General features: G+C 46.1%; 2 protein-coding genes and 1 long non-coding RNA gene across 9 annotated transcripts in view; 2 read left to right on the top strand and 1 right to left on the bottom strand.

Annotated features, from left to right (window-relative positions):
* RALGAPB (Ral GTPase activating protein non-catalytic subunit beta) overlaps nucleotides 1–9,388 on the top strand; it is a 105,605-nt gene extending 96,217 nt beyond the window's left edge. For all 7 annotated transcript variants that reach the window (XM_082430068.1, XM_082430064.1, XM_082430066.1 and 4 more), the window contains 4 exons: nucleotides 1,285–1,393; nucleotides 2,169–2,247; nucleotides 4,493–4,641; nucleotides 5,452–9,388. In XM_082430068.1, coding sequence (XP_082286194.1) covers nucleotides 1,285–1,393; nucleotides 2,169–2,247; nucleotides 4,493–4,641; nucleotides 5,452–5,645 — 531 coding nt within the window. In that variant the 3' untranslated portion in view covers nucleotides 5,646–9,388. The remainder of the gene's footprint in view (nucleotides 1–1,284; nucleotides 1,394–2,168; nucleotides 2,248–4,492; nucleotides 4,642–5,451) is intronic.
* LOC309645411 overlaps nucleotides 1–19,819 on the bottom strand; it is a 377,709-nt gene that overhangs the window by 8,885 nt on the left and 349,005 nt on the right. The gene's annotated exons all lie outside the window — the stretch shown is intronic.
* Nucleotides 9,529–19,577, top strand: ADIG (adipogenin). The gene is made up of 2 exons (XM_082430418.1): nucleotides 9,529–11,959; nucleotides 15,735–19,577. The coding sequence occupies exons 1-2, from the start codon at nucleotides 11,833–11,835 to the stop codon at nucleotides 15,845–15,847; spliced, it is 240 nt and encodes a 79-aa protein (XP_082286544.1). The 5' UTR covers nucleotides 9,529–11,832; the 3' UTR covers nucleotides 15,848–19,577.

Here is a 19,819-nt window from a genome sequence, read left to right as displayed (position 1 = left end):
TGCACTGAGTGAGGCAACACAGCAGCTACTACAAGAAGACAGCATTTTACTTTTATCCTTTTTTCTTACCTTAATCAGATGTTATGTCTTATCTGTGTTCTCCCCTCATGTTATGTCTTAATCCTTACTGGAAAGTGACCGAGTAAGTGATAACAAGAGTACAGGATCAGTTTACAGGTGTAAGAAAATTGATTTAGAACAAATAATAAAAAAGACGAAGTGTAGTGTAAACTTTTCTGAAGCCCTTCTTCCATTGTAAAGGGGTTTAATTTGGCTCTTTCTACAATTACAATTATTTTTAACGTAAGTATTTGCTTAAAAGAATATGGGAGAGGTTCACCTTTAAAATTGATTTAGGAAAAAAAGTTAACTTATATAAAACTCTCTGAAGTAGACTGATTTTGAAAATCATGAGTTGCTACCTTTAAAAAGGTTTCACAGAACACAGTTTGGAGAAGAACAAGTCAGGTAATGCAGAATTTTAGTCAGATCTAATAGTCAGGGATTGCTACTCATTTTCTGAATGCCAACGTGGTTACGATCAGAAGGGAACTTCCTCAACCTGAAACAGAACTCTACTAGAAACCTGCAGCTAACATTATACTTACACATTATTCTGAAAGCTTTTCCCCCAAATGGAGGCAAGGATGTTTGCTCTCACTACTTCTCTTCACAAGATAGTAGAGGTTTTATGCAGGGAAATAAGAAAAAGAAATAAAACACATAAAGCTTGGTTATTTCTTAAAATCCAAAGAATGACAACTCTTAAAGCACCATGTTTTTATATACCACATACTTTGCAGACTACTAACAAACTTAAGGAAAGAAAAATCATATCATTATATCAGTAGATACAGGAAAAGCTGTTGACAAGAATTCAACACTGAAAGGATCCCCAGGCAAATCAGTGATGTTGCTATGATGGAAAAATCGTACTGCTTTCTGACCATAGAGATAGACTCAGATCCTTTTTAAGCACTCATTAAGACGTTGCATCAAATTTTATTTTTATAACTATAATTGTTTAGTGTTCCTTATCTTTTTTTCATTTGAAGTTTCTAGACCTTCATTTCCTTGTTCTAGTTTGAGACTTGATAAACAGAGGAACCAAAGAAGGGCTTTTCTGCAAACGTATTTTATACTTTTTTCCAGAAGTGACTTCCCATGACATGATCCTTATTTCACTGGGTAGCTTGATGAATGTATGGTTGTAGTTTTGTTAAGCCAGTGTTTTTTATTTGTTTGTTTTTCTTCCCCTCTTCTGCTTTTCTCTGCCTCATATAGCTCAGTCCCAGTTCCAGAATGAAGAAGCTGCCTCAGGGGCGCCCTGTGCCTCCCCTTGGACCTGAGACAAGAGTTTCTGTAGTCTGGGTGGAACGCTATGATGATATAGGTACTGTGTAAGGACTTTGTCCATAAATAAGATTATAATAGGATGATGATGACTTGTTAAATGTCTAAAGTGAGTGGCAGCATAGGCCCTATATGGTGGCCAAGAGCTGGGACTGGAGTTCAGCAAGCCTGGATTTCATTAAACCTTAGGTCACTCATCTGTTAAATGAGTGATCCAGCACTTATTTCATAGTTGTGAAGATTTGATGAGACTCATGGTTACAAAAAGCCTTTAGCTCTTCTTGGTATGACAGTTACTGGTTTGTGGCCACTTGGTCCCACTGCATGTAGCCCCCAGTTACCCCAGAACCTCTGGAAAGGAGAAGGGGGAACACCTCCCTCACCCTCGTTCCACAGACCCTACTGTCTTATTTTAGTGTAAAGATTAATTTGTCCTTAGGGATTCTGCTATGGATATGTTTCTCATGATTTTTATGTAAGCTGCATAAGAATATTAGAAATGTGTATTTATCCTAGAATCTCATCCAGCTCAGAGTTTATAAGAAAGTGTGATAGTTGCTTTCCAGAACTTCTAAAGCTATTTCCAAGCCCTCCAAGACTATAGATTATGTTCTGTAAAAACTCTCTGCTTTAGATGAACTTATCTAAAATATGTCTTAAGGGAGAATTTTTTTTTTTAATTTGTGAAGAATAGTTAGGATTATGTATTTTAGGATAGCGCAGTCCATATATTTGTTGCCCACTATGTGAAGAGATTAGGAAAATAGGTTTCCTAGGAGGGAGATATTAATTGTAATGCTATGATTTTCTTCCAGAAAACTTTCCCCTCTCAGACCTGATGACAGAAATCAGTACTGGTGTGGAAACTACTGCAAATAGTAGCACTTCTCTGAGGTACACTCTTTACTTGCTTGAAGTTTATCAGCATTGTGTTTAAGCGTAGAGAAACCTATTTTTTACAATATGTTGATTGCAGTTTAATTAACAGATAAAGACTTTAATGAAACAAAAGGGATGAAGGCAGTAAGAAGTAAACATAATTAGGGGAAAAGAATCAAAGAGAGAAGTTTGTAGATTAATGCACAAGGTGATCAAATTAGCAAGGATTTTTAAATGGCATAATTAATTGCTGTTTAAATTTATCTGAGGCAAAAAGAAAGACGGAGAAGTGGAGGCAATTAAGTATTAATGAAGGCTGATAATAGAGTAGCAATATTAGATAGAAATAATGGAATTAAATTGGTCAAAACATTCTGGATAGATAGCAGTTAAAATATCCTCATCACATAGGAGCTATTTAATGGAAAAATATTTCTAAGTAAAACATAATACTAACTTTATTATAATATTAAGATTTTTATTTTAACTTTTCATGCACAAAAAGGATAAAAACAGAATAATATGATTCTAAGAATAGTAAGAATGTATCTGTGCAGCTTTTACCATTTAAAGCTTTTTGCTTGCTTGTCTTTGGTTTAAACAAATAATTTATATCAAGCTAAACTTGATATTTTAACTTTGAATAAGTTCCTTCTGTTTCCATGATCTGGTTTGTATTGCATGTGAGATGAATTTAGATTACTGTTGTAGAAATGAAGTCAGTAAAGGTGGTTTATTTTAACATTATCATATTAAATTTCTAGAATAGGGCAAGTCATTCTTAAAACTTCCATGTTTGTTTTGGTTTTTTTTGGCCACACCGTGTGGCATGCGGGATCTTATTGACAGTTCCCCGACCAAGGATCGGAACCCGTGCTCCCTGCAGTGGAAGCACGGAGTCTTAACCACTGGACTGCCAGGGAAGTCCCCATGTTTTTTATGCTAAAGTATTTTAAAGCAAATTACAGATTTTCTAACATTCTAAATATGCACCTCTGAAGATTAAGAACACTTTTCAAATAGATAAAGATAACATTATCACAGTAATAAAGTTAGTAGCAATTCCTTAATTTCATCTAGTAGCCAGCTCACATTCAAATTTCTCTATTTTCCCTAAAATAGTCTTTATAGCTGGTTTGTTTAAACCAGCATCCATTTCATCCATCTGGTGTTAATTCCTGCAGTCTCTCTTAATACAGAACAGTCCTGTTTTTCTTTTTTTCATCCATGACAGTGACTTGCTGAAGAGACCAGGATAGATTTCATGAGGGGTACTTTTCTAGAACTAGTTTGGAAGAGAACTTTTAAGTCTCTTGTACTGTTTGTTGTTGTTTTAATCTTTTTAGGTCAAAAGTTGTAATATGATTGGACTGTAAAATTTGTGTTTTACTAGTAGTTTAGCAAAGTTTAGAATTTGTCTTGGGGACAGAATTAGTATAGGATTGATTTTTATTAAATGTCTTAAAATATTGACTCACTGTCCCTTTGGCCAAAATCACTTTAGAAAGAAAGCTCACTGTGTTGCAAAACAAAAACAAACCAAAACCCTGGCATATAGCATCGAAGAGTAACATGGGTACCTCTAGATGCATTGGCATAGCCCCGACACATGATGTGTAATTCAGTCTTCTAAAGGTACGGTTGCTGACCTTGGCAGCTGTGTTACCTGTTCAGAGACTTTGAGGGCTTTGACTGTGATAGGATTCAGCCATTTATCACCTCTGCTGAGGAGGACACTTGCAACTGACCCAGACTAAGGTCCTCCCGACCTCTTTCCCCAGCCCCTGAAAAGATCGTATCAGGGATTCCCATAGTGAGCCTAAGCTGTATTCCCACTCCTGCTCTGAGGTGCCAGCATTGACTGTGGCGGAATTCCCTGCCCTCTGGCCAGCCGCGCTTTTGTCCCCACAAGAAGGAGGAACTAAGTAAAAGTCCCATGGCTGGTTGCTATTGATGGTTCCCACCATACGTTTTCTGGCCTTTCCTTCCACCCCGTGTCCCCAGTGGTTTTCTAAGCACAATTTTTAGCCCCTTTTTTGGTCAGCTTCAAAAGGCCAACCCCAGTGATAGGTAATTAGGGTCAGGTGTTGGTGTGGGGAGCTTCACCATGGGCTCCCAGAAAGAAGGTTCTGAGCAGACTGATCACTTGTCTCTTCTCAAATACTGCCTGGCAGTAAGTCCCCTTGGTATTCTTATATTACACATGGGGGACTTCAGCTCTTGAATATCTGGGGTAAAAAGAGTTTTTTCTTTTCTTAAGATCTACTGCTCTTGAAAAAGAAGTTCCTGTCATCTTCATCCACCCTTTAAACACTGGATTATTCCGGATTAAAATTCAAGGAGCCACTGGAAAATTTAACATGGTCATCCCTCTTGTGGATGGGATGATTGTCAGTAGGCGAGCGCTCGGTAAGCTTCATATGTGGCTGAAGGATTGAATTTTCTTTTCATTTCTTTTTTTTAAAATAAATTTATTTATTTATTTATTTTTGGCTGTGTTGGGTCTTCGTTGCTGTGCGTGGGCTTTCTCTAGTTGCAGCAAGCAGGGGCCACTCTTTGTTGTGGTGAGTGGGTTTCTCACTGCAGTGGCTTCTCTTGTTGCGGAGCACAGGCTATAGGCGCGCGGGCTTCAGTAGTTGTGGCACACGGGCTCTAGAGCACAGGCTCAGTAGTTGTGGCGCACGGGCTTAGTTGCTCCGCGGCATGTGGGATCTTCCCGGACCAGGGATCAAACTCGTGTCCCCTGCATTGGCAGGCGTATTCTTAACCACTACGCCACCAGGGAAGTCCCATTGAGTTTTCTATTTTTTTTTCTTTTTTTTTTTTTTTTATTTAACATTTTCATGAACCAAAAAGAAGTATAAATAAGGAAATGGTGATATTACTTAGTAGGTCCCACGTGTAGAAAATCCTGTGGCTCTTGTTAAAAGGAAGCATGTTTGGTTCTGTTTTGAAGTGTGCTTAATCTGCTAAGTACGAGCACAACTATAATTCACAAACTTCCAGTCCTGGAAAACGAGCATAGTTGTTTACAGTCCAGGGCAGGAAATGGGTTGTCAGGCTAGATTTTGATTTTGTTTTTCCATGTATCTTAGTAGAGCTCTGTCTCTCTGGGGACAAGGAGTTTTGAAAATGGAATGAAATAGTTTGAGTTTGCAGAGAATAGTTCACTTGAATACTGATAGTTCACCTAGCTGACTAAAACCCTCTGTTTTCAAGGTTTTCTGGTGAGGCAGACTGTAATTAACATTTGTAGAAGAAAGAGACTGGAAAGTGACTCCTACAGTCCACCACATGTCCGCCGGAAACAGAAGATCACCGACATTGTCAACAAGTACCGGAACAAGCAGTTGGAGCCAGAGTTTTATACTTCACTTTTTCAGGAGGTTGGACTCAAGAACTGTAGTTCTTAGACCACTGTCTGTCTAGGACTATTGAACTCTAGTTTGGAGCTATAATATCAAAGCAAAACAATTTGATAGGTGATCACTGTAACAATAAAACAAATCACTCCCCAAGAGCTTACTGTTTAATCACCAGAATAGAAGAGACACATTATAAACCCATCTGAGAGAAGACTTTTCGGCTTTTTAGTGAAATGGGCTCCCAGACACAATCATATTCCTGCTGGTAATGATGATATACGTTTTAGCCATAAACTTTCTTCTAAAAGTGGCAATTTTAGTTAAATATAAGCCTTTTGAGGAGAAAGGCTTTTATGCATCTCAGTTAAACATGTGCATTGGTAGTTTCAAATTTGCAAATTAGAAGTTGAAGATAGTTTTATACCTCACTTTTTAGGAGGTTGTGCTCAAAAGTAAAATCTGTCTCAGAATCTTCCAGGACATTTAAAGACTCGTGTTGATAGCATGGAGGAGAAGGAAGGAAACCTCAACTTTCTGCTCACTCGTAGGTCCATTTGTCATCCAGCTGTCATCCAAATGTCATACTGACGGGAAAGAACTTAAGTGTTTTTTGCTCAGATAAGAAGTCTGAGATTAAAATATTTCATAGTCTCTCTCCACATTTCAAAAAGTTACTCTCATCACTGCAAAGGTCTGTCTGAAGGCCTCAGTTTCTGGGCGGCCCAGGAACAGATCTAAAATGGAAGCATGGCCCAGTCCTTTAATGAGGATACAAATGGAGTTTGTGGAGTTAAGTTAGAAGACAGCTTTGATGCCTCCACTCTCTCCGTTATTGTCTAGCTCCGTGACATTATGACAGGTTAACCATTTGTAATTCCTTGGTAATTTCTTGGTTAAATATTAAGAAATATAAATTCACAGCAAAGGTTAAACATTATTTGGTTTCATCCATTGTCTCTTATTTCAGGACCAAGCAGGAAACTGCAGTAGTTTATGAAGGATTCTAATTTGGGGTTCAGGAAATAGCCTCTCAACGCTACTAATTCAGATCTCTCCCAGAGAGCTACTAGATTTCATCATAATTGACAAACATTAGTGACCACCTCCTTGGGTGGCTTGCTTTTAGAAATGGCTGTTGTCATATTTTCTGGACTTTGCTGGCTGAAGGCACAACAAATCCCTGCCCGGGTTTTTGAAATACTTCTGTTACCTCGCTGCTACTTTTCTGCCAGGGATAAATGTTTTGAGGTGGCCAGACCCAGAACCTCCTTACAAGGATTCCTGTTACAGTGCTAGCGTATACACTGCTCATTTCTCCTATTCTTGTGTGCTTTCTTCTTTATTAAGATTATTTTATGTTAAGAAAATAAGTGACATTTAAAAGTCCAAAGAGGAGTGATCACAGTTGTATAAGGGGTGATTTCCCACTTGAACTCTGATGTCAGTAGATTCTGTAGGTCAGGCCTACAATGGTCTGTTTGGTTTGATGTTTTGGTAGTTTAATTAGAGGGTGGGGAATAGTATAGGACCTAATTCCCTGTGCAGATATTTCTATTCCAGAAGTACATGTTGATATCTGTGAGCAAGAAACGGCATAGCAGCTCTTGGTTTTAAGTTTGCCGTACCTTTTTCTTCATGTTTGTTTTAAGCTCAGGTAAAAGTAACCTCCTCCTTCTATGACTCCAGTTTCCATTCAGGGTATAATATTATTCAGTAATTGATTTTCTTTTTAATCTGGGCAATAAATTGATGTTTCCAGATGGTAGCATGGGGGAGGGGGTTGTATGATTAGCACGTTCTACCCTAAAAATGTTTTAGTAGCTCAGCAGGTGTAAAGTGAGGTTTAACAACTTTCTTGGAAATTCAGGATTGACATTTCATGGGAAAAAATAGGCCCTTGTTCTGATGGATGTGGACAAAGAAGGCTATAAATTAATGTGCAACTTATAACATTCCAGAGGTTAAAAATAACTGATGTAGGTGTACCTCTTCAGTGTGACTCTTCAGATAACACTTTTACCTTTGGCATAGTTCTGCTGTCAGCAAAATGTACAGTGGTGTGCGTGTTGGGGTGGCCTTCCTGTTGCTTCAGTTTGCTCTAATTTCTGACAACTCTTTGTAATTCTAATGGCTTTGATAAGTCAGTGAACAACCATGTTGAATGCATTTATGATCTGGGAGACTTTGTGGTCCCCCAGGGAAGGAGGGATGGACTTAGGACTGTGCTGCTCCCAAAGGCATGAAACCCCAGTGTGTACGGCACAGAGTGTGGGGTACACGTACCTCGTCAGGTGCTGACTCCTTCTGCTCAAAACCACATCTACCTAAAAAGGGAGTGTGGTGAGGACCCTTGGACCTTTCACTAGTGTGGGTTTGAGTTCATGGTCACTAAGTTCTCTCAACTGCCTTTGTAAAAGTCACGTTGAGTACAGTAATGCCAGAGGAGCATATTTAGTCCCTAATAATAATCTTTAGTAGTCCACTTGATAAATTTGCTAACATAGGTTCAGAACCTTTGGGGGGAAGCCAGGACCACTTTGGTCTTTGGCTTAAACAGTTTAGTTGCTGCATGTGACAGGTGCACCAGGGTGTGGATGAGTGTGACATTTGTTGACAAGGAAAGCGTTACCCAGGGGACAGAGGCAGGTAGCCCCTCGTAGTCCCTTCTCACATTTGGGGGGTAGGGGCTGTCTCCCCCTCTCTGACTGGGAGCACTGAGGACAGAGAGGAGGGCTTTTGCCTTTTCCTGTTCAGCCGGCTCTCTTTTGTCCAGTGCTTCCTCCTAAGACCCCCTCCTGTCCGTTGGCCCTTTGACCTGGATAGTTACATGGTGGTTTGACCCCCTCCCGTCCTGGCAATGTATACACAACGTGCATGCATGCTGTCCTCCATTTCCAGGTCTTCAGGTCCCCTGAGGCCGCCCATTCTCCTCTGGACTCATTTATAAAAACAAAATACCTACATCTTTGGCCAGTAATGTCAGTTCCCTACAGGTTGTGTGTGTGAGGCCTTCATGAGTGGTTACTTCCTGTATACACTGAGGAAGCATTTGTCAGACTCTGCGGAGTGATTTTTAGAGAAGCAGTGTCTTCAAGAGTATTTATTTATATTGGAAGGTGGAATTTTACCCAAAGAAAGTGGGAGTCAGCCTTGCTCAAAGACATGTAGATGGTAAAAAATGTATCGGAGGTAATTTGACACTCCTGCTGGTAGTTCTCCATTCAGCATTTTAAAACCCATTCAGGTTATATCTTCCTAAAAAGAATTGATTTATATGTTTACATGAAATGGTAAGTTGCGTTAGGTGGTCTGTTTTAGGGATTTCCATGACAGCCTCTTTTCCCGAGATGGAGAGATTGGAGGTAATCCACCCGTTCAATGTGGAATCAAACTGTGGGTTCTCAGTAGCTAAAGAAGCCATGTACTGTATAGTGTTTTTCTCGGAGTATCAACTCATGTTTTTCAGATGCTTTTCTTTTTTTAATGGTGAGGGAAAGGTATAATTTGGGATTCCACAGTGCCTTGCATACAGTAGGCGCCCAATAAATATTTGTTGAAGCAAACCAAGTTTCCCAAGTCCTTATCTCTTGCAGTGACCAAGAACATCTTTCTCCTCTGAAGGGCTTGGCAGTTGTGGCTAAAAAATAAGCAGTATCATTATTTGCTTGAAATCATATACACAATTTGTATGAATTTTGGTATGTTGCCAAGACATGATCTTTTTCTTATTGTATTTTCTGTAAATATTTCTGGCACTGAACTGTAAAGTAAAGGCGAAATGTAAATATGAAGGTGTCCTGTGTACCCTCGCCTCCTGTGTTTCCTTTTCGTCAGTTAGGGAAGAAGGCCCAGAGGCTTGTTTGTATTTATGCAGCCCCTTTGTCCAGAAGAAACCCATGGAATATTGAATGTAATACATTTAGTCAATTAAATTTTAAGGAGATTCTTATCTAAAAATGTCATGTGTGCTTTTGGTTTGCCTCTGGCATGGGTGTGCTTCATAATTTAGATCAGTAGGTTTTCACCCTGGTTTTGTAGAGTATCATGAAATACTCAAAATTTGATAAATTTAAAAAGAAAATTATTTGGCCTTCTAGGCTGGAAGGAGCTTGTGTAACTAAAGCACTGCCAGCAGAGACCCACCTTACAGAGGCTAGCAATTGCTGAGCGGCTGGCTGGCTCTCTGTGTCCTGGGAACAGAAATGCCAGCTGAGCTCCCTGCCTGCAGAAGATCTGAGCTCTGCCAGGGCTGGCCAGTCAGGAAAGCAGAGATGCAGGGGGAGGTCCTCCCGCTGCCCACTGGCCCTTTGAGTAGGGTCTTGGCTGCAGAAGGTTCCATGGGGCCAGATTAACACCTAATGCCTAGGTCACACGTGGGGGGGCGTGGTACCACTTGAGCAAACAGCTGTGGTGCATGACTCTGCCAAGAGCCACCCCTCCAGCCTGGCACTGACTCCACGTGACAATGCGTGACCCCCCAAACTGCAACTGGAAGCCAGGGCTGCGAGTTGCCTCCCCTGCAGGTGTGTGTCCACACCTGCTTGCCTCCTCACCACAGGACCTGCTGCTGGGTTCTGGTGGCCAGGGGGGCTTAGCCCTGGGCTGACTGCACGGTGGCCCTGTTTTGGGGTCTGGCAAGGATATGTGTGTTCGAGCCTTTCTCAGCTGTGCTGCTCAGCTCTTTCTGACCCCAGCCCCTTCAGAACCCAGTGCCAAGGGACTTCCCTGGTGGTCCAGTGGCTAAGACTCCGTGCTCCCAATGCATGGGCTCAGGTTCGATCCCTGGTCAGGGAACTGGATCCTGCATGCCCCAACGAAGAGTTCGCATGCTGCAACTAAAGATCCTGCGGGCCACATTTACGACTGGCACAGCCAAAAACGAACAAACAAACAACAGTGCCAAGAAATCACCCCAACCCAGACCACCCAGCTCTTGGTCTTGGCCCCTGGGCCCTGAGTGGCACAGCTTGCCAGGCTACCGTGTTTCATGGATGCACATTCTAATACCATCTGCCCTGACCCTCCTCTGCTGGGGACTCAGGTCATTCCACAGCTGGGCTAAGACTCCCTTTAAACACACTGGCCCTGCAAACCCCAGCTGTCCCCGCCCCCATTTTTACTGTGGCTGGACCCCTCTTACCCTTCTCCCTGGGCCAGTGTCTTCCTCTAAGGGGGTCCTTCCACTCCATGTCTCCCCTAGGTCTACCACCCACTTCCTACAGCTGCTCCCCCAGCCTGGAACGGGGTCTGCCTGACTTTCCAACCTATGCTCCACGAGATGCCGTGGTCTCAAAAGCAAGTCGGCCTCAGACTGGTTGCCCATTGATGTGTGGAGTCCGAGCCTCACCCCCTGGAGGTTCTGACTCAGCAGAGCAGGGTGAGCATGCCAATCGGCATGTCTCATAAGTACCGTCCAGCCCCCTCCGCCCCTCTGCTGGCAGTGGCTGAGGCAGGTGGGCCAGCTGGAGAATACCACGCTTCTGCCTTCCTGCCCTCCACAAGCAGCAGCCACTCTTCGTGTGGACTTCCCGCACCCACCAGGCTCCCAGCCTGGCCAGAGTCTCCCTCCAGCTTAGGGGCTCTCAGGCCCTGGGAGGTCCAGCGCCTCCTTCCTGTCGTGGGACCTGACGTGGAGATTTACTGACTACTCCATAATGAAGGAATGACAGAGGCGAGGGGGAGAGAGAAGCTTAGCATTTGGGGGTGTCTTGCCCACTTCGGAGATAAAGGAACAAGGTTAAAGTCTTAGAAGCTCTTCACTGAAAACCGTAATAAAGAGAGATGCAGAAGCTTCCAGATTAAATAACAGTCATTTACTGAGGGCCTTGCTGGCTCCAGAAGGAACATGTGACCTCAGATATATGAACACCCACCTGGGGGCAATTTGTATCCACTTTTCTAACTTTTAGCAGCTTGGTGAGGTAAGGATTATTTCCATTCTGCAAGAGGGTCGGGGAGGTGTCACGTGAACCCACAGCATCTTATGAGGATTCAAACCCAGGCCTGGAAGGCTGGGCTTTTGTTCTCAGTCAGATTGTCCCACTACCCCTGCTTCTGCCCACTCGTCCAAAACAGCTCTCTCTTCAGCTGCCTGAAGGACCTTGTGGTTTCCTTATTACATCACCCGTTCAGTCACAATTGGGCTGAGAGCGGAGCGTGGCTCGGCCCACCAGGTCCCCAGGGCATCTCTGCCAGCCCAGCCCAGGCCGGCCTGGCCTAGCCACACACACACACCATGAAGTACCCTCTGGTGCCGCTGGTGAACGAGCTGACGTTTTCTTTCCTGGTGTTCTGGCTCTGTCTGCCCGTGGCTTTGCTGTTGTTCTTGCTGATCGTCTGGCTACACTTCTTACTCAGCCAAGGTGAGCTGCCCAGGTCGGGCCCTAATCCTGGAGGCTGGGCAGGACGTGGGATAGGGTGGGAGTCCCAAAACAACTGCCGAGAGAGGGTTGTCCTTCAGTCAGAGGGGTTTCCTGCTGGCTCCGAGTTGACAAGCAGTCACCTGCAAGAGAAAGCATTGACTTGGTAGTTTAGCGTTTCTTAACCTGGAGTCCCAGAGTGAATCCTGAGTTTGGAAAACAATATGTATGTGTGCACATCTGTCCCTTCAGGGCCACTGCTAGCATATAAGGTCTTTGGTACATATGAAATTATTGTGAATGTGATTGCGAATTTAGTTAAGATATTCTAGATAGAAAATAAAACAATTTATTACTTTTGCGCTATAATATAAATATATTTGTGGTAAAATAAACTTGGAGCAGAAATGTACTTGGAATTGGTTATCGTGTATACAGAATTCATATTATTTCTGAAGAAGCAGTAGTCATGTACCACCGGTAATAGAAGCTATTATTATCAAAATGTGTATGTAAACTATATATATATACACAGAATAATGGAACTCTAATTTTTGTGTGAAATATGGTGTCAAATGTAAAATGTATGTTTCAGCATGGCAGTAAATGCTTTCTGTTTTTGTGACCAATCATTAATTTAGAAGGAATTGAATCTTTATAATAAATAAATAAACAAATAAATAAATACACACACAAAAAGGTGTCCCTTCAGGGCCACAGCTAGCACATAAGGTCTTTGGTACAAATCAGAAAGAGGTGGCCCCTCTGGGCAGATGAATTAGTAAAAGATGTCCCTTCCTGTGAATGCAGCCAGGGCACAAGGCTCAGTGAGCAGAGCATGGGCTGGCTTTCAGCCCCTCTCGGCCCTCAGCCCTGTGCTTTTGCAGTCAACAACCAGTTCGATGGGTACAGCAGCCTTCAGCATTTAGCAGGTGCCCAGAGACCACTCACACAGTTTCCTGCCAGACCACACATCAGGGAGGATCTGGGTTTCTGTGGGACACAGGATCACGGAAGCTGACCGACATCTGTCCTGAGCTCAGCATGCCACCCAGAGGAGTGGGAGGCAGGGCGAAGCAGGCCTGAGAGAGGCTGGAAGCGGTGGGCCGGTGGGGACGGGGGACAGCCTGGCCACGTGGCAGGAATGACACTCTGCTCCTCAGGTGTCCCGTCTCCCCCAGCACTCCCGTCACCTAGGGCCCTCTTCCTGGGGACTGCTTGACCTCCCACCTCCTGCTCAGCAGCCCCATGACCTTTGACCACCTGGGCAGGGAGGGCACTGAGTGTGCTGCCAGCTCTGCTCAGATGGTGCTCAGACAAGCTGAGCAGTTCACCCCCACTTGCCCCATGATCTCACATGTAGGGGCTGGCAATTGTGCAATTCTTAGGCGTTCCTGGCGAGAGCTTCCAGAAAATGTTTGTTTAAAGTGTGTTCTCCTTCTGTTCCCAGGGTGGACGGCAGCCCTCCCTGAGGGCCAGTGTTGGGTAGGAGGCAGAGCCCTTGCCTGCAGTGGCTATAAAATCCCGTTTCTCCAGAGTCTAGGGGATGTGGGCCGGGTTTCAGCTTTGCCCCTTAATCATTCATAACAATAGCTTTTTTGAACACTGTGCTAGGCCTTGTGCTAAACACTTGGTGTACCTTATTTCATTTAATCCTCAGACTAACCCTGTGAAATAATCCTTATCGTACAAGTGAGGAAACTGAGGTTTGGAGAGAAGTTACCTGTCCAGGGCCACACCCTTAAGAGTGCCGACTGTCCAGTGTCTCACCTGGGCTCTGACACCTACCAGCTGTGTGACTTGGGGCAAATCCTCTCTGAGCCCCAGTTTTCTCACCTACAAAATGGAGATAATAATGGTCCCTACCCTTTGGGGCCGTGGAGAGATGCATGTCAGGGGCAGAGTACCTGTACACACATGGCACATAGCAGGTGCTTGGAAGCTGAGAAATAATTCAGGCAGTGTCGGTTTTATCAAGGTAGGAGGAAGTGTAGGCGTGGCTTTGGATGTCTTTTCCGGAAGGTGGGACACCTTCCCTGAGGTCCAAGGCACTAATCTCCTCCAGCAATTCGTTCTCCTTGGAGGCCCATCTCTAAGCCATCCACAACCTGCCCTGTCCGACCCCCCTCTCAGACTTTCTCCTGAGAGGCTGTTTACCCACCGACGTCTCACGCGGTGGTTTGAAACAGGTCCTTTTGTTGATTTTGCATTGAAGAGAAACTGTCCCTGAAGTGAGGCAAGCAGCCCTCCCTCAGGGTCCCCGTCTTCTTGGAAATCTCAGTATTACTGTGTTCTGTCTTTGTGCTGAGAATTGGCTCAAACCCAGGGTCTGGACCTGCCAGGGTTTGCGGGGCTGGGGCTCGGGACACCCTGGCCTGGGGTTTTCTATTCTGCCGTGGATCTCTTGATTGGAATCAGTCTGGCCTGGAATCCAGTATGAACAGCCGTCAAGAGGAGCTCTGATTCCCCTCTCCCCACCCCCACCTGGCCTGGCTCAGCAGGGCGGTTTCAGAGCCCAGAAGGCAGAAGGTTGAGCAGCAAGTGCCACGTGGCCCATGAGGATGTGGGGATGCCAATGAGCTTTTCCAAGTGGAGGCTGGAGCAAGTGGGGAGGAGGAGGGAGCTGCCTGGTGAGATGGGTGCAGAGGCAAGAAAAGATGGTTGGCAGCTGAGCCCTGGAGAAGCCGGCCAGGGAGGGCGATGCTGGTCCCCAGCCTGACATAGGAAGGTAGGATGAAGCCTCCGAATTCCCTGCCTTTGGACAAGGGCCCCCATGGAACCGCACGGGACTGTGGAGCTGGGACCTGCTTTTGCGTCCAGCGCTGCCACCTCCCAGCGGCAGGAAAACCTACACATGTTATTAGATGGGTACCTGAGCTTGCTAACACGGCATATCTCGGGAAGGCAAGGTGAGAAAAGAGGGGGAAGGGGGAGATTCTTATTTTTCTGAGTATACTCAAGTTCTTGCACTGGTTACAGAGAAGTAGAGGAGGTTGAAGACAGCCCCTCAGATTTCAGACCAAGAAAAGGCCGAGGGAGTTTCCTGGTGGTCTAGTGGTTAGGATTCGGTGCTTTCACCACCGGGTCCTGGGTTTGATCCCTGGTGGGGGGGGTTTGGGGTGGGGAAGGGGGCGTTCTTTTTTTTAAAAAAGGGATTCTACCATATACTTCTCTGCAACTTTCTTGTAATATACCATAGACATCCAGCAAGTTAAAAGATACAGATCTAATGCGAGTGTTTTAAAAGTCTCATGACATGCCACACGTGAGTGTGCCACACTTCATCACCCAGACCTCTCGTGTGGAAACACACACACGGTTTCCAGGGTATTTTAGTGTGTGTGTGCGTGTGTGTGTGTTTCACCATAAAACAGTGCTGTACGGGAAACCATTGGACACATATACTCAGACATTTGTTAATGAATGAACTGGTGGACGGATGGATGAACAGGTGGGTGGGTGGGCTTGTGTCTCCTCAGTGTCCCCTCCTGGACCATGCTCAATACAGGTAGGTCATTTGCTCACCCCTAGGGTCCTTCCTCTTCTAGAAGGTGGATGTGTCATGGGCCAACCTTCTTTCTTGGTCCCTGGTCACCATTCAAGGCCCTAAAGTCTTCCTGAGGTCTTGGGGCTGTCTCACCTGCCAGGATTCTGCCTTGGCACCCTGGCCTCAGATAAGGCTGCAGGGGATGCCCAGGCCCGGCAGGGGACTCCTTTAGCATCGAAAATAGGAGCTAGGATGTGACCACCGAAGAGGCCTTGTCTTGTCCCTCCACAGATTCAGAGGAAAATGACTCAGATGTTTGCTTTGATTGGGAGCCCTGGAGCAAAGGCCCCGCCAAGTTTTGCCAGAAGACGCGCCATAGCCAAGAGGAGGAGAGGCCCTGCTAGTGAGCCTATTCTGCCAGGTGAGGCCCCTCTAAGAGGTGGGGGGCTGGGAACAGGAGCCTCAGGGCTGCCCAAAGCCTAGGGCGGCTGCCATGTTGGAGCTCTGCTCCCTCTACCATGTTGGAAATCTTGCTGTCTCTGCCATGTCAGAGAACCTTCTGCCTTACTGTGTGGGAGACCTGTTTTTGCCACGTTAGAGGACCAGTCACCTCTGCCGTGAAGAGTTTCTTTACAAAGGCCCCCCTACCCATTATCTCTAGGACCTCACCTCCCATCACCCTCCTTAGGGTCTTTGCACTGGCTGTTCCCTCTGCCTGAAACTCTTCTCCCCACACATGCCTCACCTCAAAGGGTTCTGCTCAGATGTCACTTTTTCAGTGACAGCCACCCTCCTTAATACTGTAATCTCTTCCCCACTCTGACTCTGCTCTATGTTTTCTTTTACCATAGCACTTATTACCCCTGACATGCTCGATAATTGATGTCTCCAAAGCATCCATAGCAATGCCTGACACACAATGGAGGCTCCACAGATATTTGTAAAAGGAAGGAGAAAGACATGATAACAGTAGTAATAGTAATAATAATGGCTGATATCCATTGAGTGTTTAATAGGTACCAGAGCCCGCGCCAAACATTCACAAGCTCATTTACGGAAGTCCTACGGAGAAGATATTATTCTTATCTTCATTTTACAAATGGGAATTCAGAGCGTCAGTGCAGTTAAATAATGTGCCCAAGTATCAGAGCTCTACCCTCACTGAACAGCGAGGACACCTCATCCATCCCAACGGGATTAAATGCCATTTCTATGCCAGTGACTCCAAATGTATCTCACTCTAATCTCCCTTCTGAGCTCTATTATCTGTCCCCTTGAAGCCTTTCCATGGCTAGAATGGGATTCTTAATTCCCTTTGCTACCCAACAAAGCAAAACACAGCACCCGATCTTCTGCCAGCTGGTCCCCATCTCCATGAACATCACTGCCGTTGGTTGGTCTAGTTGCTTGAGCCGCAAGCCCGGGAGTCAGCCGTCATGCTTTTCTTTTCCTCCCACCCACGTCCAGTCCATCAGCAAGTCCTAAATGCCATCTCTCATGCATCCACTTCTCTCTGTCCCCAGGGCCACCATGGCCTGCCCTACCCCAAGGTCTGCCCGTACGTCTCACTCTTGGAGCCCCTGCCTGTCCGAGTGGAGAAAGGAGGTGGTGGCGAGAAGCAAGGACCCTCACTTAACCTCAGTCACACTGACCTTGTCAGGTCATGACCTTGACAGTTAAGAGCCCTTTCCCCAGAAAACACACGCTTGGACACGCACTCAGAGTTTTGTGCTCAGGGCCAGGTTCACAGGTTGTCACCTGTGCAGTCCCACAAGGTCACATGTTCAGAAGAGCCTCGTGCTTCATTTAATGTTCTGCTGTCACTGTCTTGAAATTCTTAATTTATTTTTTTTCTTTTGGCTGTGCCACGTGGTTTGTGGGAGCTTAGTTCCATGACCAGGGATCGAACCCTGGCCCTCGGCAGTGAAAGCCCAGAGTCCTAACCACTGAACCACAAGGGAATTCTCTTGAAATTCTTAGTTTTTGAACAAGGGGACCCACATTGTTCATTTTTTTTAGTGGGCCCCACAAATCACATAGCCCATCCTGTTTGCGTACAATTAATGGGGTAAGAAAAGGAGATATTCGGACGCTGATATAGAGCCCTTCCTGCCCCATCGTGGGTCTGTCTCCCTCTTACTCTTTCATCTCATTGTCACCCTAGGTCCAATGTTCCACTGCTTCCCAGCCTGGTTTTCCCAGAGTCAGCGGGGCTGCGGCAGCGGCCGAGGTGGATGGGAGACTCGCTGGGGAGGGGAGAGGACTTTGGCGAGTGAGGTGCTCCCCAGGGACCCCCGACTCGTCTCCTCCACTGATGGGCGCACGAACGCCTCCAGAGACCCGGCTCTTCTCTGTTACAGACCACCTCCCAGTCCCCCCAGGGAGGAGCCTGAGCCCGTGAAGACAGTGTAAGCCGGCCCTTGGGGAGAAGCTGCCGACTGAACTCAGAGGCCTGTGAGGACAGGCCCCTGAGAAACCTGCTGGGCCTGACCAAGTCCACTCTTCTGACAAGCTGTGCAGCCCGGGCCCAGCCCTGGCACCACCTTGAGCCATCCTGACCTTTGGGAATCTCTTTCCCACCTGTTCAAAGGGCTGGGGATCTTGCTCTGAACTTCTGTTCTCTAATTTCAAACTCACTGTATGTGAAATCAACCTCAAAATCACTCAACCTTTTTTTTTTTTTTTTTTTTTTTGCATGCCACGCAACTTGCGGGATCTTAGTTCCCTGACCAGGGATTGAACCCCGGGTCCCCGGCAGTGAAAGTGCCGAGTCCTAACCACAGGACCACCAGGGAATTCCCTCAAACTCACTCCTTGATTAGTCTTCAGGTTGATTTTAATAACAAATGTTCATTTTATAACTATGTACATTGTCTACCATTTGCCTAGTTACAATAGGAAGAGCTCACCTTTAGTGGGTGCTAACTGTGTGCCAGGTGCTTCACTATGCATTTTTTATACACACGATTTTTTTTTTTCTTTTTTGCCGCGTTGGGTCTTCATTGCTCCGCACGGGCTTTCTCTAGTTGCGGCGAGTGCAGGCTACACTTCGTTGTGGTGCACGGGCTTCTCATTGCAGTGGCTTCTCTTGTTGTGGAGCACAGGCTCTAGGCGCGTGGGCTTCAGTAGTTGTGGCACGTGGGCTCAGTAGTTGTGGCTCACGGGCTCTAGAGCGCAGGCTCAGTAGTTGTGGCATACGGGCTTAGTTGCTCCGCAGCATGTGGGATCTTCCCAGACCAGGGCTCGAACCCATGTCCCCTGCATTGGCAGGCGGATTCTTAACCACTGTGCCACCAGGGAAGTCCCACATGATGGTTTTTAACCCTCACAAGCATTCTGTGAGGTAGGATCTTTGGTTATTCCTGGTTTACAGATGGGGAAACTGAGACACAGTGTGGTCAAGCAACTTGCTCAGCGTCACACGGGTCGGGTTGGGATTTGAACCTGGACCGTGACTCTAGCGCCTGGTCCCCGATCCACTGTGCCAGTTCTTCTCTAGGTTGGGGTGTTGGAGGAGAATATGGAGGAGACACAATGTTCTGACCTTTCAAGAAACCCCCTGTCCTTGTACCCCTGCTGGCTACGGGCAAGCAGCAGGGTTGATGGGCTGGAGAAGGGGACAGGCCCTCTCAGGGATCACCTGGGTGTCATCTTTGTGTCCCCTCTTTCTCTCTCACCCCACATGCCACCAGCCACCATTAAGACTTCTAAACAAAGGCAAGAGAATGAGTCTGAATTATTAGCACCTGAATTATTAGCTGGTCTCCTGGACTTTGTTCTCTCTGGCTCTGCTTTTTTCTGCCCTATTAGAACAATCCATCCAAAACACAAATCGGAGCATGTCTCTCCCCACCACCCCTATCTTTCTCCCTCTCTCTCTCTGTCTCTGTGTGTGTATGTGTGTGTGTGTGTGTGTCTCACACACACACACACACACACACACACACATGCCCCTTTCTCCACACATGCTTTGTCACGAGCTTCTGTCAGTGCTGTGCTTTCTGGAGACTCTCCTGGCATCGAATAAACACTTTTAATAACAAACCTCCCCTTTGGCTGAAGCTTCCCCCCGGCTTTGTCTGACATTTTCTCCAACTGCCCTGCTCCGTGGAGTGCCACGTACCGTTTAGTGCCACTGCCCCTTTGCTGTCTGTAGGGGCTACTGGGGCATTGTTCGGCTTCCTGCTGACCCAGAAAAGCCACCAAGCCCCACCCCGTCTGCCACCCGCCCCCAGCCATTCTGGAGGAGCTTCCTGGGGCGGGCGCAGCCTGGCTCTGGGGGAAGAACGTCTGCTCGTGCTCCCGGGAGCGGGAGGGAGCGGGAGCGGGGGCGCCCGCAGCAGAAGGCGGGGCAGACAGCTCCCTGGGGCCCCTGG

Source organism: Balaenoptera physalus, assembly GCF_965194825.1.
Source record: "Balaenoptera physalus genome assembly, chromosome: 16".
In the NCBI taxonomy this organism is placed as follows: domain Eukaryota; kingdom Metazoa; phylum Chordata; class Mammalia; order Artiodactyla; family Balaenopteridae; genus Balaenoptera; species Balaenoptera physalus.
Note: the sequence above shows the minus strand (reverse complement) of the source record. Positions and strands in the feature narration are given on the sequence as shown.

Excerpts from the sequence above, each read along its gene's own strand:
- ADIG (XM_082430418.1), top strand. The coding sequence starts at position 11,833 with ATGAAGTACCCTCTGGTGCCGCTGGTGAACGAGCTGACGTTTTCTTTC. Across the intron at positions 11,960-15,734 it reads ACACTTCTTACTCAGCCAAG|ATTCAGAGGAAAATGACTCA; the intron begins GTGAGCTGCCCA and ends GTCCCTCCACAG.